Source organism: Trichoderma aggressivum (assembly GCF_033847375.1).
Source record: "Trichoderma aggressivum f. europaeum strain CBS 100526 chromosome Unknown scaffold_006, whole genome shotgun sequence".
NCBI classification, from domain to species: domain Eukaryota; kingdom Fungi; phylum Ascomycota; class Sordariomycetes; order Hypocreales; family Hypocreaceae; genus Trichoderma; species Trichoderma aggressivum.
In genome coordinates, this window is record NW_026946372.1 from 651,662 (window position 1) to 669,588 (window position 17,927).

The 17,927-nt window shown below is 52.7% G+C and overlaps 5 protein-coding genes across 5 annotated transcripts; 3 read left to right on the plus strand and 2 right to left on the minus strand.

Moving 5' to 3' along the window:
• Positions 1-347: 347 nt before the first annotated feature.
• Triagg1_2449 (uncharacterized protein) lies at positions 348-3,632 on the minus strand (the record flags this gene model as incomplete). Its single annotated transcript, XM_062896632.1, has 2 exons — positions 348-1,251; positions 1,324-3,632. 2 exons carry the CDS (start codon positions 3,630-3,632, stop codon positions 348-350), a joined length of 3,213 nt encoding a protein of 1,070 aa, XP_062758661.1.
• Positions 3,633-4,775: 1,143 nt separating this feature from the next.
• Positions 4,776-5,627, plus strand: Triagg1_2450 (uncharacterized protein; the record flags this gene model as incomplete). The annotated part of the gene is made up of 2 exons (XM_062896633.1): positions 4,776-4,869; positions 4,972-5,627. 2 exons carry the CDS (start codon positions 4,776-4,778, stop codon positions 5,625-5,627), a joined length of 750 nt encoding a protein of 249 aa, XP_062758662.1.
• A 164-nt stretch (positions 5,628-5,791) lies between these two features.
• Positions 5,792-11,172, minus strand: Triagg1_2451 (uncharacterized protein; the record flags this gene model as incomplete). Its single annotated transcript, XM_062896634.1, has 3 exons — positions 5,792-8,362; positions 8,435-10,228; positions 10,285-11,172. 3 exons carry the CDS (start codon positions 11,170-11,172, stop codon positions 5,792-5,794), a joined length of 5,253 nt encoding a protein of 1,750 aa, XP_062758663.1.
• A 388-nt stretch (positions 11,173-11,560) lies between these two features.
• Triagg1_2452 (uncharacterized protein) lies at positions 11,561-12,196 on the plus strand (the record flags this gene model as incomplete). The annotated part of the gene is made up of 1 exon (XM_062896635.1): positions 11,561-12,196. One exon carries the CDS (start codon positions 11,561-11,563, stop codon positions 12,194-12,196), a length of 636 nt encoding a protein of 211 aa, XP_062758664.1.
• A 1,008-nt stretch (positions 12,197-13,204) lies between these two features.
• Positions 13,205-16,559, plus strand: Triagg1_2453 (uncharacterized protein; the record flags this gene model as incomplete). The annotated part of the gene is made up of 5 exons (XM_062896636.1): positions 13,205-13,333; positions 13,420-13,509; positions 13,565-13,846; positions 13,963-14,053; positions 14,143-16,559. The coding sequence occupies 5 exons, from the start codon at positions 13,205-13,207 to the stop codon at positions 16,557-16,559; spliced, it is 3,009 nt and encodes a 1,002-aa protein (XP_062758665.1).
• Positions 16,560-17,927: the final 1,368 nt, after the last annotated feature.

The window sequence follows — 17,927 nt, forward strand, 5'->3', positions numbered from 1 at the left end:
AATTTTAAAAAAAGAAACATGGTCATGAGTAATTAATATCTTGCATTGATAGAGATGATTGTTATTGTTGCCTCTCTCTCTTGTGTTCTTGGCATACTAGATTTGGTGGAATGTGTATATGTTGAAGATTTTTTTTTTTTTTAGATTGAGATTGAGATTGAGATTGGTAAGTTCTATTGCTGATTTGTTCATTGATATCGTCAAATGTTTGTTTGTAGTAAGTAGTAGAGTAAATTATATGCATGATATCCAAGAGAACGTCGTAGACAGATGGACGGAAAATCTATATATCCAACAAAAAAAACAAGAGGACCTGTATGTGCAACTGAAGCCATTTCACAACCGCCTCACCAAGAATCAGGTCCAAAGTGCTGCCCGTCGTCAACGGTCCTGAAGGAGCAGGCCTGCCAGTCGCAGCCCTGCTTGTAGACCTCGGTCCCCCACCAGGTGAAGCCCTTCATCCAGCCGGGGTAGATGAAGACGAAGAAGACAATGACGATGCCAAAGGCGAGGCCCGAGTCGAGGGCGGCGCTGAGGGTCATGGTGTACTTGCCCCACCAGGCGTTTGCGCGGCGCTTGACGAGGTAGTTGAAGAAGAAGCAGACGAGGGCCCAGACGGAGAAGTTGAGCCCCGTGGCGGGCGGGATCCAGCCCATGGCGCCGAAGATGACGGGGAGGTTGACCTTGCGGATGAGGCTGTGCTTCTTATGGCGGCTGTAGAACCAGAGGGGGATGGGCAGGATTGCGCCGAGCGGGAAGCACCAGACGAGGGAGCGGTAGATTGCGCGGGCGCCGAAGAACTCGCCGGGCCCGACGACGCCCCAGAGGATGGAGCCGTTGAAGTGGACGCGGGCGATGGGGCAGGTGAAGCCGTTGACGGCCTCGGGGGTGCAGATGCCGCGGACGTTGGCGAACATCCAGTTGAGGACGCCGATCTGGGTGACGGAGGAGACGAGGGTGGCGACGATCTGGACGGAGAACATGATGCGCGGCGGGATCTTCATGTAGTGGCCGAGCTTGAGGTCGGAGGCGAACTTGATGCCCTGGGCCGAGGAGATGTAGCCGTAGGTGACGAAGACCATGTTGGCGATGGGGCGGCCGGGGAAGGCGACGCCGCAGATGAGCTGGCAGATGAGGTAGATGCTGCTGTGCTGGTTGGTGATGGCCATGATGATGCCGTTGGGGATGAAGAAGATGGCGCCGATGGCCAGGGCGAGGAGAAGGCCGTACCAGGGAAGGTGGACGGGATAGCTGGAGAGAAGATGGGGCGTGAGTAACAGCTTTAGAGACATGCGAGAATTCATATGGAGAGAAATAGCTTACTATTCAACGACAAAGATGCCAATGGCTGCCATGGAGACAAAGGTGGCGAGGTACCAGCTAACGGGGGCATCTTTGTAGCGCTTCATAAGGCGGCTGTGAATATCCTCGTGGCTCATGAGGCCTTCGACGTGGGATCCCGACATTGATACACGGGGAGTCCCTTCTGGTTGTGCGGCGGTGGCCGATGAAGGGTCGGGGGAGTCGGAGACTTGTTGGTAGCCTTCCTTGCCTTGTCCTCTGGCCTCGACTAGCGATTTCTTCCACGTGTGCCAGATGTCTTGGCCGTGCCAGCATAGGGTGTGCGTCAAGAGAGCAGCGAGGCCGGCGAACTGGACGCCGTAGCTGAGCATATACGTGACGGGCAGGAACACGCGGCTATAGTTTGAGTACGCTTCCCGATCGAAGAGAAAGTCTGCAGTGAGAATCTTGCTGACGTCGTAGACTTTGCCCGTGTTGTCGAAGACGGCCGCAGAAAGGATGGGCATGTAAGAGGAGTAGAGCACGTTGCTGTAGTAGAATAACGGTGCTATGATCCACATGACGATGGCCAGACCGCCAATGACATTCATGGCAGCCCAAAAAGGGACCAAGAGAGGCGAGCCGACGTATGTGATTTGAGCCCAGTCAAAGGTCATGGGGAAGAGACCGAGGCCGGAAGACACGCCGAACAGGTTTGCGAGAACGACGCTCTTGGGCGCAAACCAGGTGATGACGTTGAAGTAGCTGAGAGCGGGCATCAGGAGACCCGGCAGGAAGTAGAAGATGGAGGCGCAGGACCAGATGATGTAGAAGAACTTCCAGCGGCTGATGGTCCAGCCATTGGCCGGCTTGTTCTCCTGCTTGTGGAGAGTGGAAAACATGGCGGCGGACATGAGAGTGCCGGGCCACACCATGCCGCTGGGGCGAACCAAGAAGCGGCGGGCCATTCCCGCGAAGCCATAGCCAAGGATCTGCGTCGAAATCGTCAAGAGTAGCTGGTAGGCGATGGGGGCCTCTTGATTGTAGAATTGCGTCTGCTCGACAATGACATCCGTGGCAAAGGCGAAACCGAAAGCAACATTGCTGCTCACATAGACACATGTGTGCTCCTTTTCGTTCCACCTGCCCTGGGCCAACCACAGACGTAGGGAGTCGAGCCGCTTCTTCTGACCATGACCGTCGTGGCTATGCGATGAGATGGCGGTCCGTACGCCGTCGGTGAACTCCTCTTCGGGGTCGTACGACCGCTTCAATAAATAGTCCCATAGATGGCCCAGAGGGTGGACGAGCAACAGCGCAATGACGGGAGTAATGGCAACGCTGGGGTATCTCAAAGAAAAAAACAGATTGGTGGAGGAGCCAAGGATGGAGAAGAGGACGGACAAGCACCACATGCGCGGCGTGTTTATAGATAGCGTCGTATCGTCGATTGGTGACACAGAGGCTCGCACGGCTTCGTTGGGCGAGTTCTCGTCGGCGTCTTGGTCGGGGATCTCGGTCGAGGAAGAGGCTCCGTCGAGCAGCGGCCCGTCCTCGGAGATGTCGTCGTCGAGCACGACGCTTGACAGGAGAGCCTCGGGCATGCCAAACCGGCCCTCGACGCCGGAGACCAGCGCCGCGCCGTCGAAGCTGCCGGACCTTCGAGACGACCGCCGGGAAGCAAAGGATCGTCTGGAGACGTCGCCCCGGCTGGTTGAACGGGTAAGGCGAAGCCCACGGTTGCTGGAATCGGACCCGGACCCGGACCCGGACCCGGAGGGAGACTGGCTGCGGTTCGGGGTCATGGCCGTGGAGCCGTAGGGCGACGAGTCGGATCGACGGCCATCGGCGAAGAGCAGCGGCGGCGTTGCCGTTGCCGTTGCCGTTGCCGTTGCCGATGACGTTGCTGTTGTTCTCGTCGCCCTGCTGGAGGCTTTGCTGGAGGAGGCCATGGCAGCAGACGCAGCAGGCTGGGCTACAGCCTCGTCGAGCCCAGGAGAGCGATCATGCTGGATGGAGGACGAGAGAGGAGGGGGGAGGGAGAGGGATGAAGTAGTCGAAGTAGTCGAAGACCGGGAATGGGGACGGGATTGCTGCGGTTGTGGGACGGGGAGGATCCCTGGGGTTGGAGAGCGAGAGCCCGGGACTGAGACTGAGACCGAGGCTGAGACAGCGGCTGAGACAGCGGCTGATGGTGCAGTGACGGCTGAAGCTGGCGCTGGTTCTACTGCTGGTGATGCCGATGCTCTTGTCCTTGTTCGCGCCAGATTCTGCAGAGCAACGCCATGCTGCCGCGGAAAGGAATCGCTGGCCGGGGAGCTTGAAGTCCTGGATTCGCTGGCTCGACCCATGGCGGGGCGGTTTGGTTGAAAAAGGGCGGATCAAATCGAAATTTCGATGGTGATGGTGGGGGGCGGGTTATAGCGGGAGAATGCACTAATGCGGGCGCTGTAGAGCTGGTGATGAGTCAATTGGATACTGCCAACAGCTGAAACATTTGAAGATTACTTCCATGACATTTGGCCCAATCCGCGGCATCAGATATCAAACCACCTTGTTCTGCTTCTGCCGTGTTTCGTTTTGGGGGGCCTCTCCCTTGCATGAACAGGCGTCTGTCTGCATGCAGGCGTGTCTGTCACCCGCAAACCCAGCTAGCGATGCAATCAAAAGTTCCCGGCCGGAGCTGGAGTTGGTCACACCGGCGCATCAATCTATATCAGATTAAATCCTCTGCCCGGGCAGCCCAATCGGCGCGCCTTGATTTCCAACCGTCATGCCTCCAGTGATGCCATTTGTCTTTCTTGTATGCAGCCAAGTGAAGGATGAATCACTCACTGTATTTCCCGTCCAGCCACACTGGGAATATTCAACTAACATTGTTGCTTCTCCGACCTTGTCCGAATGCGGTTCCGAAGGATCGGTGACAGACACAATGTGAGACAACGCTTACTGTAGCTTGGACTGGAAGAGGAGCAGATGGCGTAGAAAGCAAGGATCAAATAAGTCATCCTGTACAAAATATACTCGCGTTGATTGGACCTTGAATGCATACATACACACACACGCTGATGCCTAGAGTACCTGAAAGCTCCGGTCCTGTCTTTGGGTAACACGGAAATCTTCAACATCTTCAGCTCAGCTCAGCTCAGCTCAGCGGAAATGCCGTGTAATCGTAATCGCCGTCATCATGCATGCAGATGCGTATAATTCCAACTGCCATGGCCCGAGCCGAGCCTCTTAATCCTAGGTAGTCTGCTATTACTACAGCCATGGCCTGATTCGGGTCCCGTCTCTACTGTACCTTACGCAATGGAATGCAATTCAACGGAATCCCGGGCCGGATCACGGACCCTCCGATCCGATGATTCTCCCCGCCATCGGCGCTCACCAGATTCCACCAGCTCTTCATCTCACTCATCATCAACCTCGCATTGACGCTGCAGCTCTGTAATTTTTCAGCAAATTTTGGGGGGCGTTTTGCGGCTGACTTCATCATGGCCTCTCCATTGGCCACCGCCAAGCAGCAGCTTCGGCGTCTCCTCAAGCAGAGACTCTCCAAAGTCTCTCAGGATTCCGTTCTCGCTCAAAGTATGACCAACTCAAATAGCATCAACGTCCAACCACTCCCCATCACTTTGTTTTCTTCCATCATTTTTTTTTTTGAGAAGATTGACACTTAAATCGTATCAGGCAGCACAATATTCGAGACGCTCAAATCCTTCAAGCCCTACCAAGACGCCAACCGCATCAGCGTATACCTCTCCATGCCCGTCGGCGAGATCCAGACAGACGCAATCGTTCGCCATGCCCTCAACTCGGGAAAGCAAGTCTTTGTTCCCTATCTGCACAAGTCGCCCCTAGACGAACCCGGAACGCCAGCTCGCGTGATGGACATGGTTCAGCTGCAGGATGTCCACGACTACGACGGCCTTCAGAGAGATTCTTGGGGGATTCCCAGCATAGATCCAGCCACCGTCCATCTGCGGCAGCGCATCCTCGGGGGACCAGATGTGCACAGATCAGACCAGTCTACCTTGGATTTGATCCTTATGCCCGGTGTGGCTTTCGATACCGATGGTGCGGGAAGCGTGAGGCGACTCGGCCACGGTAAAGGCTTCTACGACTTCTTTCTCAACAGGTACTTGGCTGCGAAACCTCATGATGAAGCTGGTCATGATGGCCCTGTGCTTCGCTTCTACGGGCTGGCTCTCACGGAGCAGCTTCTCAACCCGGAGACGGATGAGCCGGTGCCCATGGGCCAGTATGACCGGAAGCTGCACGGCCTGATACTGGGCAATGGCGAGATTAAGCTTTCGCCCGATACTCAGTCAATAAGCGCATCCTGATACCATCTCATGTCATTAGGATTCTTGTTTCATTTGATATATGCCCAGCACCTCTCTGTGAGTCTACTTCGCTACGTTGTCAAAGTGACTCGGTCCCATGAATCACAAAATTTTCATCATTCCCTTATGCTCGGCTGCTACACGCAATCTGCTTGTGCAAAAGCTCAGAGCTCAACGCCAGAAAGCTGGTCCATAAACCTCCTCCACATCCCCGTACTTTCCTCCTCCTCCCTCCCGCCCGTCAGAGTCGCCTTGTTTCCCACAACAATCATGCCAAACTTGGCCCTGGTGAGAGCTACGTTCATCCGGCGCAGGTCCTTGAGGAACCCAATCTCTCGGCTCTCGTTGCAGCGAACGGTGACGAAAATCACAATGTCGGCTTCGCGCCCCTGAAAGCCGTCAATACTAGAGATTTCGACGTTTGGAATCCCGGAAAGGCATCTTTGGAGAATCTCGGATTGCCGTGAATAAGGAGTCAACACGGCGATGGATGTAGTAGTAGTGGCCTGCGCGTCGTTGGCGTGTGTTTCAGTCGATGATGTAGCTTTAGCTGTGCGTAGGAGTTTGCAGATGGAGAGGCACAAGTCTGCCTGCTCTTTATTAGATTTGGACTTGTGGCCCAAGTCCTCTCTTCCAGAACACTCGACAAAGATTATCCGAGAGAGATGAGTTGAATTCTTGGTAGCTGGAGAGGTTGGCCAGGGGAAAGACGAAGACGGCATCGGCCTATCTTGATCCTTGAGCCCAGATAATAGCTTTGCCTCATAGAATTCCTTCGAGATGAAGCTGCATATGGAGGGATGCATGCGATACTGCGTGTCCAGCATCACCTTGACCATGTTTGGCGTTGTCCTACCTCGAGTGTACAATCTCTCAAACAGCGAGACGTCAAAGTCCAGCGCAAGTGCGATATTCTGTACAGTCGGCCTCAGTTGAACATGATCACCCACGAGAATCGCCTTTTCGCACCCCTTTGCCAGCGGCACCAGCGATGCGGGCTCCGTCTGCTGGGATGCTTCATCGACAATCACCGTGTCGAACACCTGGTCCCTCAGCAAGCCTAAGCCTGCTCCGATGCACGTCGTGAAGATGATTCCGGCGGCTTTGACACGCTTCTTCGCCTGACGCATGGCATCATGGCTCGAGTGTACTTCCTGGCCGGCCAGCGCATCGCATGTATACTTTCGTAAGTCTTCGCCAACTTTGCGGACTTCTGTTGCCACGCGCAAGGGAGCCATCTTTGAGCTCTGCAGGAGGCCTTCCTGGCTGATTCGCCCGAGATATCTCCTCATGACATTGTCCACGGCATTGTGCGTTGGAGCAGTGACCAGTATCTTGCCGATAGTAGGGTCTAGTTGCAGTCTTCTGATGATTGCCACGATGGTTTGCGTCTTTCCGGTGCCTGGGGGCCCCCAAAGACAGACTAGTTTGTTCTTCTGTGATGCTTCCACTGCGGCTTTTTGACTTGGGTTCAACGAAGCCTCCGCTGCAGATGGAGTCGAAGATGATGCCACTTCATTGCTTGCGTTTTCAGTAATAATTTCTTCGCTGGCAACAGCTTGGGGCTGAATTCCAATGATTTGATCAAGCACTCCACAGCAAGCGTATTCGTAAGTTGCGAGATCGCGCACGGCATCTAGCATCGTCTTTGCGGTCACAAACAAGCCGCACTCTTCCAGTATCCAGGAGCATTTCTCGGCGTAAGACGGCGGTGGATGAAAGCAGCGTATCTTGGCGAACCCCGACCTGCTCTCGACAACTAGGCCATCCATGGAATACACCCTGTCCAAGATCGAGCTCGATGGCGGACTGGCTGCTATGAGTCGTACGTGAGTATTGGATATCGGCGTGCCGCCAATGGCATCCATTCTGAAAGTGACTTCGACTAAAGTCCCTGGTTGCTCTTTGCTAGAGTTTGTTTCTTTCTCGTCGTTGGCGATTCGGATATTCAGAAGCTCGTCTCTCCTTTTGGCTTCTTCCTGCACCGACCCAATATGCTCTACCGCGATGCCGATTATGTTGTGAACGAAATTCTGAACAATGGCCGGCCTACCAGTCAGCAGCCTGGAACTGTGTCTATCAAGGCCTTCGAGGAGAAGATCCAGCGCCGTGCTCGACGAGTTAACGGTAAGCGCAATCAGCTCGACGAGGTCGGCAAAGGAGACCAACGTGAGCCAATCCACGTTATCCAAGATGGTATGGAAGGGAGTTAACGCAAGGTCTCCAAATTCAGCTTCAGATAGGATAATGCTGCGAAGCAGTATGTGGCTGCTATTCTGCAGAACAACGACCAGTTCTTCAGGCAGTTCTCTCCACGAACCCAGATTGGCAAATGTAGCCGAGACATAAGGCATCATCTGTAAGAAATCGGCCATGGTGCGCAGAGTTTCTGCCGGAGCCATCACTTTATCATTCCTGATGTTCGTAATCAAGTGTTCGAAGCAGCGCGTAAGCAACCCTCGCTGCTCATGTTCCACCAGCCAGGCGAAGAGCTGCTGCAAAGTCGCCGGATCTAGCACGTCTTGTAGAGCGGATAGATTTCCCCTTTTGACGACTTCGACTACCAGAGGAGGTTGCGCGCCCAAGGACCAGTCGACGTCCTGAAGCTTTGGGACGTCGTATTCTTTGGGTTCGCGGGGGAATAGGGGCAAGACTTGCTCGGTGCCAATGTAGTCCTCCCATAGGTCCAGATTGCGCATCGAACTGACGTCTCTGTTGCTGATGATGTATATCTCCTGTTTTACAAGGAAATTAGCATTATCGCAGGGCGTTACGTTTCTATATGTAATCTGTAGAAAAGAACTCACCGCAGCCAAGATGCCCTGCCTCTGTAGCCTCCCAATATGCGTCTGTAGATTCCTACTAAACTTGTCCAGCGCAACGCTCGCTCTGTAATTAACATTGGTCCCATTCGCAAGAGTCTGCTGCCTTGCCCTTCGACGATCCTGTTCGTTGGCCGCATTCCGGTAGCTACTATCGTTTGACCCCCCACGGCCAATAAACACCCACGTATTCCCCACGGTGCGATCAAACAACTGCAATCGATTCTCATCGCAAAAGAGCCGATATTCCTTCTTGGTCGGCAGGGAAAGTCGGCTTTGCGTCTCTCTTCCTTGAGAGTGCGGAAAGGCAAACAACCTCACCTTGTTGCCCACCACAAAGTCGTCGGCCGGCGTAATCTTTTGCGGCACGTACATTGCCAACGTCAGTCGCTCATCTGGGCGGAAGACGATTAGTTTTTTGTGAAACAGCTCGAGATTTCTGCTTGCTGCTTCCAAAAAGGTGGCTAGTCGATCTTCCTCGGATGTATAGACACGCTTCCAGTGAAGACCGGGATAGTCGAGATGGAAATGCTTCAATTCTGCCTCAGTGACCAAGCTTGATGACGAGAGAGCGTTGAGAACCAGGCTTGGGGCATCACTGTACGCAGGCACTTGAGCCAAAATCCATGCCTTCTCTTCTGAAGTCAGAGAATTCAGGTCAAACATGTGCATCAAATCGTAGAAGGAGGTGTTTGTTCTCCTACACCATCTCACAGTCATCCTGATCAACTCGGCCTCGGAAATGGCAATATCGTCTCTACACAGCAATAGCTGAACACCGTCAAAAGTATACCCCTCCATGTTGTTCATATGATTCTGAGCCATGTGTTTTTGCTCCATGATGATTTTCTTGGCTGCTTCGTGAAGCTCATCGAGAACAAACGGGGGCGCATCCGCACCTGGTTCCGGCGGCTTCTCAAACTTCCTGAGCTGATCGTCCTTGATGCGATTACCATCAACGCATTGTGAGAAGAGACGATTGAGTTCCTGACACTCGGGGCTCATGGCATTAGTGGCCCTCGCCCACTTCAGATAGAGATTCTTGACGCGACCTAGCGAGGCATTTGTATACTTGGCAAAGTAGAGCAGGCGATCATCATCTGTAATTGGCGAGAACCTCAAGGGTTCCCGGACTCCTGGATAGTGCGCCGCTTGGGATACCGTCGATGGGATGATGTCTGGATCCCACGTCACAAAAAAGGTATCGCCATCCAGATCGCCCCCTGACATCATATCCGCCGCTGGTCGCCGTCCTGTTGTAGGGAAGACAATACAGTCGACCAGGTGTGCAAGTTCAGGCCTTTCCACAACATCGAGCTTCTGAAGATCTCCTGGATGCAAGCAAGGATTCCTCGTCACCAGCACTTTCGTACCTTTCAATGCGTAAGGCTGTCCGTCTCCATCCATAGTCACTTTGACGGCGCATTGGCCAGGTTTCAAGACGCCCCAAGCATCGCAAACTCCAAACAAGAGTCTCGATTTAGGGATTAGGATACGGCACTTTTGTTCGTCCCGCTTGTTCAGCATCTTGTCGTATTCAGCGTTGATGAGCTTGTTGATTGTTGGCCGTACGGCGTCCAACGAATCGATAATGACCCGTTCGGCAACCTGTGGCATATTCAAATGGCAGAGAATTCTAAACGCAACTCGTGGGTCTTGATGTGCCTCGGCGAGGAATTTGAAGTGCTCTTCCTGTTTGCGAAGGAGAGTCTGTCGACTGATGCCCAGCGCGTCGAGAAGAACAACCACCTCGTCGTTGAGATGTCCAAATACATACGGCTGAAGTTGCATGGGCTGTTAGTATTCTGATACATGGTGAGATGAAATGACCTTACCTTTGAGTATTCTACGACCGAAAAAGATAAGTCGTCGCCGCCGCTGAATTTCTTCATCGACTTTCTCATCTTGAGCCACGGCCCCCCCTTTGGCATGGTGGGATCCAGCGTCACCACGCCCTTGTATCCACGATATCGTATTTGAAATACAGAAGGCGTGTATCTCATGTTGCGAAACGAGATCTTGATGCGTCGCGATAGCTGGCTGGCAAGGCCTGGCGCTATCAGCCCGCAGCCGTCTGTGAATATAAAGTCTCCCACCTCGATATCCGGGATGTCTTCGACTTTCTTCGGATCAACTTGCATTGCTGCGCGAGCCACTGAAAACAGGAGGCCAATTCGTTTTGCTTTTTTGGCCACAGTCTTCATCTTGGTAAAGTCACCCAATGCCTCCACTTTCTGGGTGATTTGCTCTTTGGAGGCTGCGCAGAGATAACAGGTGCGAGACTTGAGCTGACTGTTGCTGTGGCCGTAGAAGTTGTAATGCACACCTTGTATTGTGATTCCTGTGCGAAGGAGCCTGACTGCATAGTCTGAACATTCTCGAAAAGTTGTTGGCTGTACCACTTTATCTGTAGCTCCCTCTGCTGAAGATGAAGGACTGGCGCCTTTGAGGGAGCGAAACTCGGCCAGAGAGATGACGAGATACCGGTCAAGGGGCACATCTTGAATGGCACGATTCATATCCACAGGTCCATAGCGAAGTTGGAGCCGATGTTGAGAGTTCTTGGTCGAGAGGCTGACCATTTTGATGAGCTTCAACCCATTTGTTGCTTCGGCAGTGGGCAGCCGTGGGACCTGGAATTCCCATTTTTGATCATCCAGGGAAATCTTGTCGAGCAGGACATGTTCAAAGGATTTGGGGTTGGACGAGGCTCGAGGAGGCATCTTTGGGTGACTGTATCCGGCTTGCTCGTTTCAGTACTGTGATTGGTGTACATGGATGGATGAAGCAGAAATATTTCATCCGATTTCACTTGGGCGATATTGCGCTGCTGGTTCAGTTGAAGATGGAAACAAAATTCACCGTGAATGTCAGCATCCCCGAAGGAGGGGAATGTGATGTGAATGTGCACGGTTGGTTGCACGGCATTTTTCCGCACTCGCACGAGGCTCTGGTGATACGTACATGCACATGTCATATCGAAGGCCTCCCGCATTAGCCCTCGCCGATTGCTCTATATATCGTCGTATTCGCCAATAATGCCCTCGTTCCAGATGATTCCACCTTTCCCGCCCAGACATTGATCTTTCACAGACGCAATTTGTGAGCAAAATGGGAGCTGTCAGCGAATCTCAGCAGTTCAAGCCAAAGAACATCTACATCATCGGCGCGCAATGTACGGGCAAAACTTCACTTGTCAACGCGTTAGAAACCTCCTTTGCCGATTTATTCAGCACCACGCCTCCCATTATTGTCAGAGAGGTTGCTCGCTCGGTGCTAAAGATTCATGGATTTACAGCCAGCGATATCACCTCAGATCCTGGCCGTTGCCTGCAGCTACAGGAGCTCATATTGGAAGCTCAATTCAACAGTGAGCGCGACGCCTTGACAAGGAATCCCTGGATTATATCCGATCGCTCGGGAATAGATCCCATCATATACGCATTGCGCCATATTGGAAGTGAGGCCGTGAACCTCATGACTTCGTCTAGTTATTGGCAAGAGTTGAGAGATCGCATGTCACAATCATTGGTGTTTGTCTGCGAAACGGTGGAGGATTGGCTTGTAAGCGATGGAGTTAGACTTATGCCACGAGATGTAGAGGACTGGACGGAGTATGACAATGAGTTCTGTCGTATGCTAGAGAGTACAGGAATACCGTACCAGATGATCCCGCGTTCGGTCAAAAGTCTCGAAGATAGGGCTTCGTTTGTGTGGTCGAGGTGGAAGGAGGCCACATCGCCTTGAGCTTGCAGTGCGCCGTGGTGTGAGGCTTTAGATGTTACTACATGTACCCAAGAAGACGAAGGCTGCCAGGCATAGTAAAAATCCTACTTGATAGTACTTACGCTAAAGCCAGTAATCCCAAGAGATAGACTTATGCCAAGTACTGGGTTTATGTTGGCGGATAGGTACCTAGTAGGTAAGGAAGATTTATGGGTAATGTATCGTAATAATCACATGGAGGTCACTGGTGGGTATGAATTAAACGAATACTCAAATATTGAGTTAGTATCCACGCTCGTCTAAGTTTTTTAACTGAGTGAGGCGAAGTGAGTTTGTATATCCAGTTGAGGCGAGCGGCATAGGTACACTACTTGGATTGATTTGTGGCGATTAGAAGTGTAGGTACAGATTACGGTGACTCTGGGGCGATCAAACCATAATTAAGCCACGGGTAAAGATTAGAAGACGCCTCTCTCTGTCCAATCCATGGCAATCTCGTCGTCCTCGAGAGTCCATGTCCATTTGCACTCAATCCGGCCGCGGGAGTGACCAAGCAACAAAGTACACCCACATGCCACGGAGGCGGAAAAACATCGGCTGCCAGAGCTCCCCCAGCGGATTTGCCCCGCCAACTCAAGCCTCTGAGGAGCCATGCCACTTCGACCAAGGCAAGGCCGACTTCCATGATTTTGCCTGGAGCCAGCCATCCAGCAAAGCCAGCAGCCTGCGACTCTTATAAGCCTCTTCTCGCGCTCCAGGGCCTCTGTCGCTTCCTCTCCTCCTCTCCTCTCCCATCTCTCCCTCTCCGTCTCTCATCCTCTCTTGATCCCGCCATCTGCTTGGCCTGGCCTGGCGTATTTCGTCTCTTGACCCCGGGATTCAGCTCACGATTGTCCTTCTCCTCCAGCACGTCAACGCTGGCTCATGAGCGCTGCTCGCTCCTCGACTACCCAAATCCGCGCCGAAGAGATTCCGTCGGCATCTCATCTCCCCTAAGCTCCCCAGCCGTCTCTCTCCTTTGCGCCCGACATGGCCACCAACGGCTCGCAAGGGGCCTTTGCGCCTACGGACGTCTTAGGTGCCGTCATGACGATGCGAAGCGGGGAGCAGGAGGCAAAGAAGAAGGCGCACGAATACTTGGAGCTGTTCCAGAAATCGGTACGTCGCAATCCGCCTGCTCGTTTTGTTGACCAGCTCTCGGGTTGGTGTAGCTTGCTAATCATCTCCACCCATCTCATCTATAGAAGGACTCGTGGGGAACAGTAATTGGCATTCTCCAGTCCAAGGCCGAGCCCGAGGCGACACTCTTTGCCGCCATCACACTTCGTGGAAAGGTTGCTCCATTTTCTTGTCATCTTGCCCTTGTCCGCAGCCTACTAACAATGCCAGATCACCTATGATCTCATCACCCAGGTGGCCCCGAACGAGCTGCCCGCGCTTCGAAATCAGATTCTGCTCCTTCTGAAGCACTACGCCTCCGGACCAAAACCCATTCGAGTCCAGCTGTGCGTGTGTCTGGCCATCCTGGCGATCCAAATGAAGGATTGGAACGATGTGCTCCACTCGGTTGTCCAGTCCCTGAGCGACAGCCCCGAGAGCCATGCTTGTATTCTCGACTTTTTACGAGTCCTTCCCGAGGAGGTGACTGAAGGTCGAAAAATTACCTTGTCTGTACGTGGATTGCGATACTCTATAAAAAAATCGGCGCGACACTAGGCCTTCATCGATTACCCTTTCGGCCGGTCGGCATTCACCTTCGGAGAACACATCTAATTGTTTGGAAATAGGAAGAAGACCTTGCGTTGCGGACGCAGGCATTGCTGGGAGATAATGCAGACCAAGTCGTGCAGCTTCTCATCAATTATTCACAGTCTTCACGTAAGTTACTCTATGCCCTTGTTTTTTTTTTCAGCCCCCATGGCGTATCTATAAACGAAAAAGGAAGATTGACATGAGGTTTTCTCTAGCTGCCGCATCCCAAAACCCCCTCCTGATGGAATGCATCACATCCTGGCTTCGCGAAGTCCCCGTGGCCACCATCGCCAATTCGCCGCTTCTGGATGCGATTTTCCATGGGATAGCGTCTGACGGGTGCAGTCAAGAGGCTGCAGAGTGTCTGAGCACCATGTTAAGAGAGACGGGCGACGTCGACGAGTCCCAGGATATCATCCAGACCTTGTTCCCCCGAATCATCAGCCTGACGCCGCGCATCGCCACCCTCGTCGAAGAAGAGGATACCGAAGGGTTGAAATCTCTAACCAAGGTTCTAGCAACAGCAGCCGAAAGCTGGGTGGTAGCCATTGCACGACAGCCGGCTCAATTCCGGCCCCTCGTGGACGCCGTCCTCGAATGCGCCGCCCGAGACAAGGATCGAGAGGTTATCGAGCACACATTCAACTTTTGGTATGAACTGAAGCAGTATCTGGTGCTGGAAAGGTATATTCAAGGTAGACTGGAGCTGGTCGACGTCTTCTCCAAGCTTGTGGATATTCTACTATTGCACCTGCAATACCCACGGCCGGAGTCTGGAAGCGAAACAGACCTGTTCGACGGGGACCGCGAGCAAGAAGAGAAATTTCGCGAGTTCCGACACCAGATGGGCGACACGCTCAAGGACTGCTGCGAAGTAATGGGCGTCACCGAGTGCCTCACCAAGGTGCTTCACGCCATCCAGCTGTGGACGCAAGGGTACGCCAGCCAGGCCACCGAAGCAACAGTGCCGCATTGGCAGGAGCTCGAGGCTCCGCTGTTTGCGATGCGCGCCCTCGGCCGCATGGTGGACAAGGAGGAGGATGTCGTTCTCCCTCAGCTGATGCCCCTTTTGGTGCAGATGCCTAGCCACGAGAAGCTGCGCTTTGCCACCATCATGGTGCTCGGACGGTATACGGAGTGGACGGCGGCTCATCCCGAGTACCTGGAGCCTCAGTTCAACTACATTGTCAACTCATTCCAGTCCGACTCGCGAGAAATCAACCGCGCGGCGGCGCTGTCGCTCAAATTCTTCTGCACCGACTGCAAGCATCTCCTCAGCGGCCAAGTGCTGCAGCTTCAGACGTTCTACGACCAAGTTCTGGATAAGCTGCCAGATCTCAGCAAGGAAGAGGTCACCGAGGGCGTTTCCAACGTCCTCGCTGTCCAGCCCGTCTCCGAGACCTATCGTTTGCTCAAGACGTACTGCGATCCTCTGGTCCAAAGGCTGATGACAAAGGCAAACCATGCGACTACAGACGAGGGTAAACTGGCCGTAGCAGGTAATGACTTGCCCCTCCACCATATTCCCTCTTCTACTTCCCCCCATTACTCTTGCGGTCCCAGCTCCTTTGCTAACGTTATCGAAACAATAGATCACCTACAGCTCATCACCATCTTTGTGCAAAATGTGATGCCACTAATCAACCCTGGAGAGGAGAATCCCGCAGTTAAGTACTGGCAGGAGATCTTCCCTATTTTGTCTACTGTCCTGGACAACTTCCTGACCTTTTCTCCCATCTGCGAGAGGGTATGTAGGTGCTGGAGAAACATGGTCATTTCCTACCGCACTGCGATCGCGCCCATGCTGGCAGACATGGCAAACAAATTGGCTGGCGGCTTCAATGTCTCTAGGGAGGGCTGTTTCCTCTGGGTCACGTCTGCCATTCTGCGAGAGTTCTCCGAGGCACGGGAACACGTGGATCCATCCATCACCGAAAACATCTACACGTTCTTCGAAGCGCAAATGACGACGTTTCTGAGAGTCATGACCGAGCTGCAGCCCAAGGAGCTGCCGGACGTGATTGACGACTTCTTCCGGCTGCTCATCGATGCGCTGCTGTACTATCCTCAAAAGCTGGTGCCGTCTCCACTGTTGGTGCCCATCTTCGAGGCCTCCATCTACGCCTTGACGCTGGAGCAGCGGGATCCTCTTTCTTCCACGCTTCACTTCTTGAGGGACCTGCTGTCATACGGTGGCGACAACCCGGCCAGCAGTGAGGGACTACCGGAGGCAACCGCGGCCGAAATCAGGACTATAGTTAAGGGCCTCCTCGCCAGCCACGGTGAAAACCTGGTAAAGCAGTGCATGGCCGGTATGATGATTACCTTCCCAAGGGACTGCTTCGCGGACGGTAGTGGCGTTTTGCTTAGTCTCTTCGAGCTTCTGCCCGTGGAGACGACGGAATGGGTCTCGCGCACCATCCAGTTACTGCCTCAAGGCACTGTATCACCGGAAGAGGCAAACAGGCTGTTGGCCAAGATCAAGGAGCGACTTGCGGCGAACGAGGCCGGCGGTATCCGACATGTGAGAGTGCTACTGCAAGACTTTACCAACACATATCGGCGCCGTAACGTTGCCCCTCGAGACGGTCTCGGACAGCTCGAGGCAACCAGATTCCAGTTTGCCGGCTGAAGTGGATTCAAGGACGAATAAACAGATGTGAAAGAGAGAGAAAATTTGAAATGAGAGAAAATACCTTTTGACAGCAAATACCAAATAAGGGGCTGGGGAGAGTGAAGCGAATGAGAGAGATGAGGAGTATAGGAATCGTCGACCAACACGGATCCGACCTTGGGACGATGTAGGACAAGGCGAGGCGACGCAAGCGTGTATGTTTCAGAGAGCACAAAGTTAATAGGAGGGCGCAGGACTGTAAGAGAGGGCCCGGGGTTGGAATTTGGAGGCGAAATCAAGGGAGGGCCAAGAAGCGAGAAGAAGAGCATTATTGAAGCAAGGAATCGACAATAACGATATGGTGATGAATGGGTATTTGGAGCTGATGCTTATTGGGAGGGAGGACATTTGGGTTGTTCTATGGGGGAGGCTGACTATGCAAATATCCGAATATTACAGTAGATAGAGACATATATCTTTACCAGAAAGGAGTAGACGAGGAGAGTGGGAATAATACCGAATATGTAAAGTTGGCAACGCTGACGGCGGTCTTGTTAGGTCTTGTCGACTCTTGTGTCGGCGTTTGACTTGTATCACAACGTTGGAATATTGACATGCATTCCAATTATATAGATATGCTGAGTAACTGACAAGGTGCTTGCACACAATCTTTATATCGATCTCTATTTCTGTTGATGTTAAGAGCAACCAACTACTAATAAGCTATTCAATATCTAGGCAACAATGAAAGAGATGCGAGGGATTTAGGCTTAATGGCTACAAGATATCACAAAGGACGCGGCAAGTACCGATAGTTGATTCCATATCATTCACATGCAAGTCAACAGTTCGGGCTTTCGTTTTAGATGTACAAACTCGGACTTTTCTACATGTAAGACCTAAACCGTAGCAAGCGGGAGTGCCTCCAAGTTGCTTGACAAAATGCAGCACTTGTTAACAAGTTTAGTCCATCTACGGAGTAGTTGACAGACTAATAGAGCAATGGCGCGCATGAGTCAGAAGCACAACGGAAGAAGCGCGCCCGTTTACCGGGAGGCTAAAAGAAGGCGAGTTTGTTTGTTAGGATACGAATTACGAGTCGAGAGAGGTGTGTGGGTTAGACTGAGATTGGAGACGGGAGACGGGAGGCTGGATCTGGGGTTCGCCGAAGAGTCATTTGTCTAGTTGTTGTTCTGTATATGTATGTGAGACACACCGAGCTGCTCCTTTTTCCCTCCTTCTTACTCTTTTGTTTCTGGATAACTCATTTACGTGTTCAATCGGTTTCATTGGATTTAACAAAACAGAACAAAGATAAAGAAAGGAAAAAAAGACTGTTTTTGGTGTTTCTTTCACATTCACCAGTTCAACACACAGACACACACC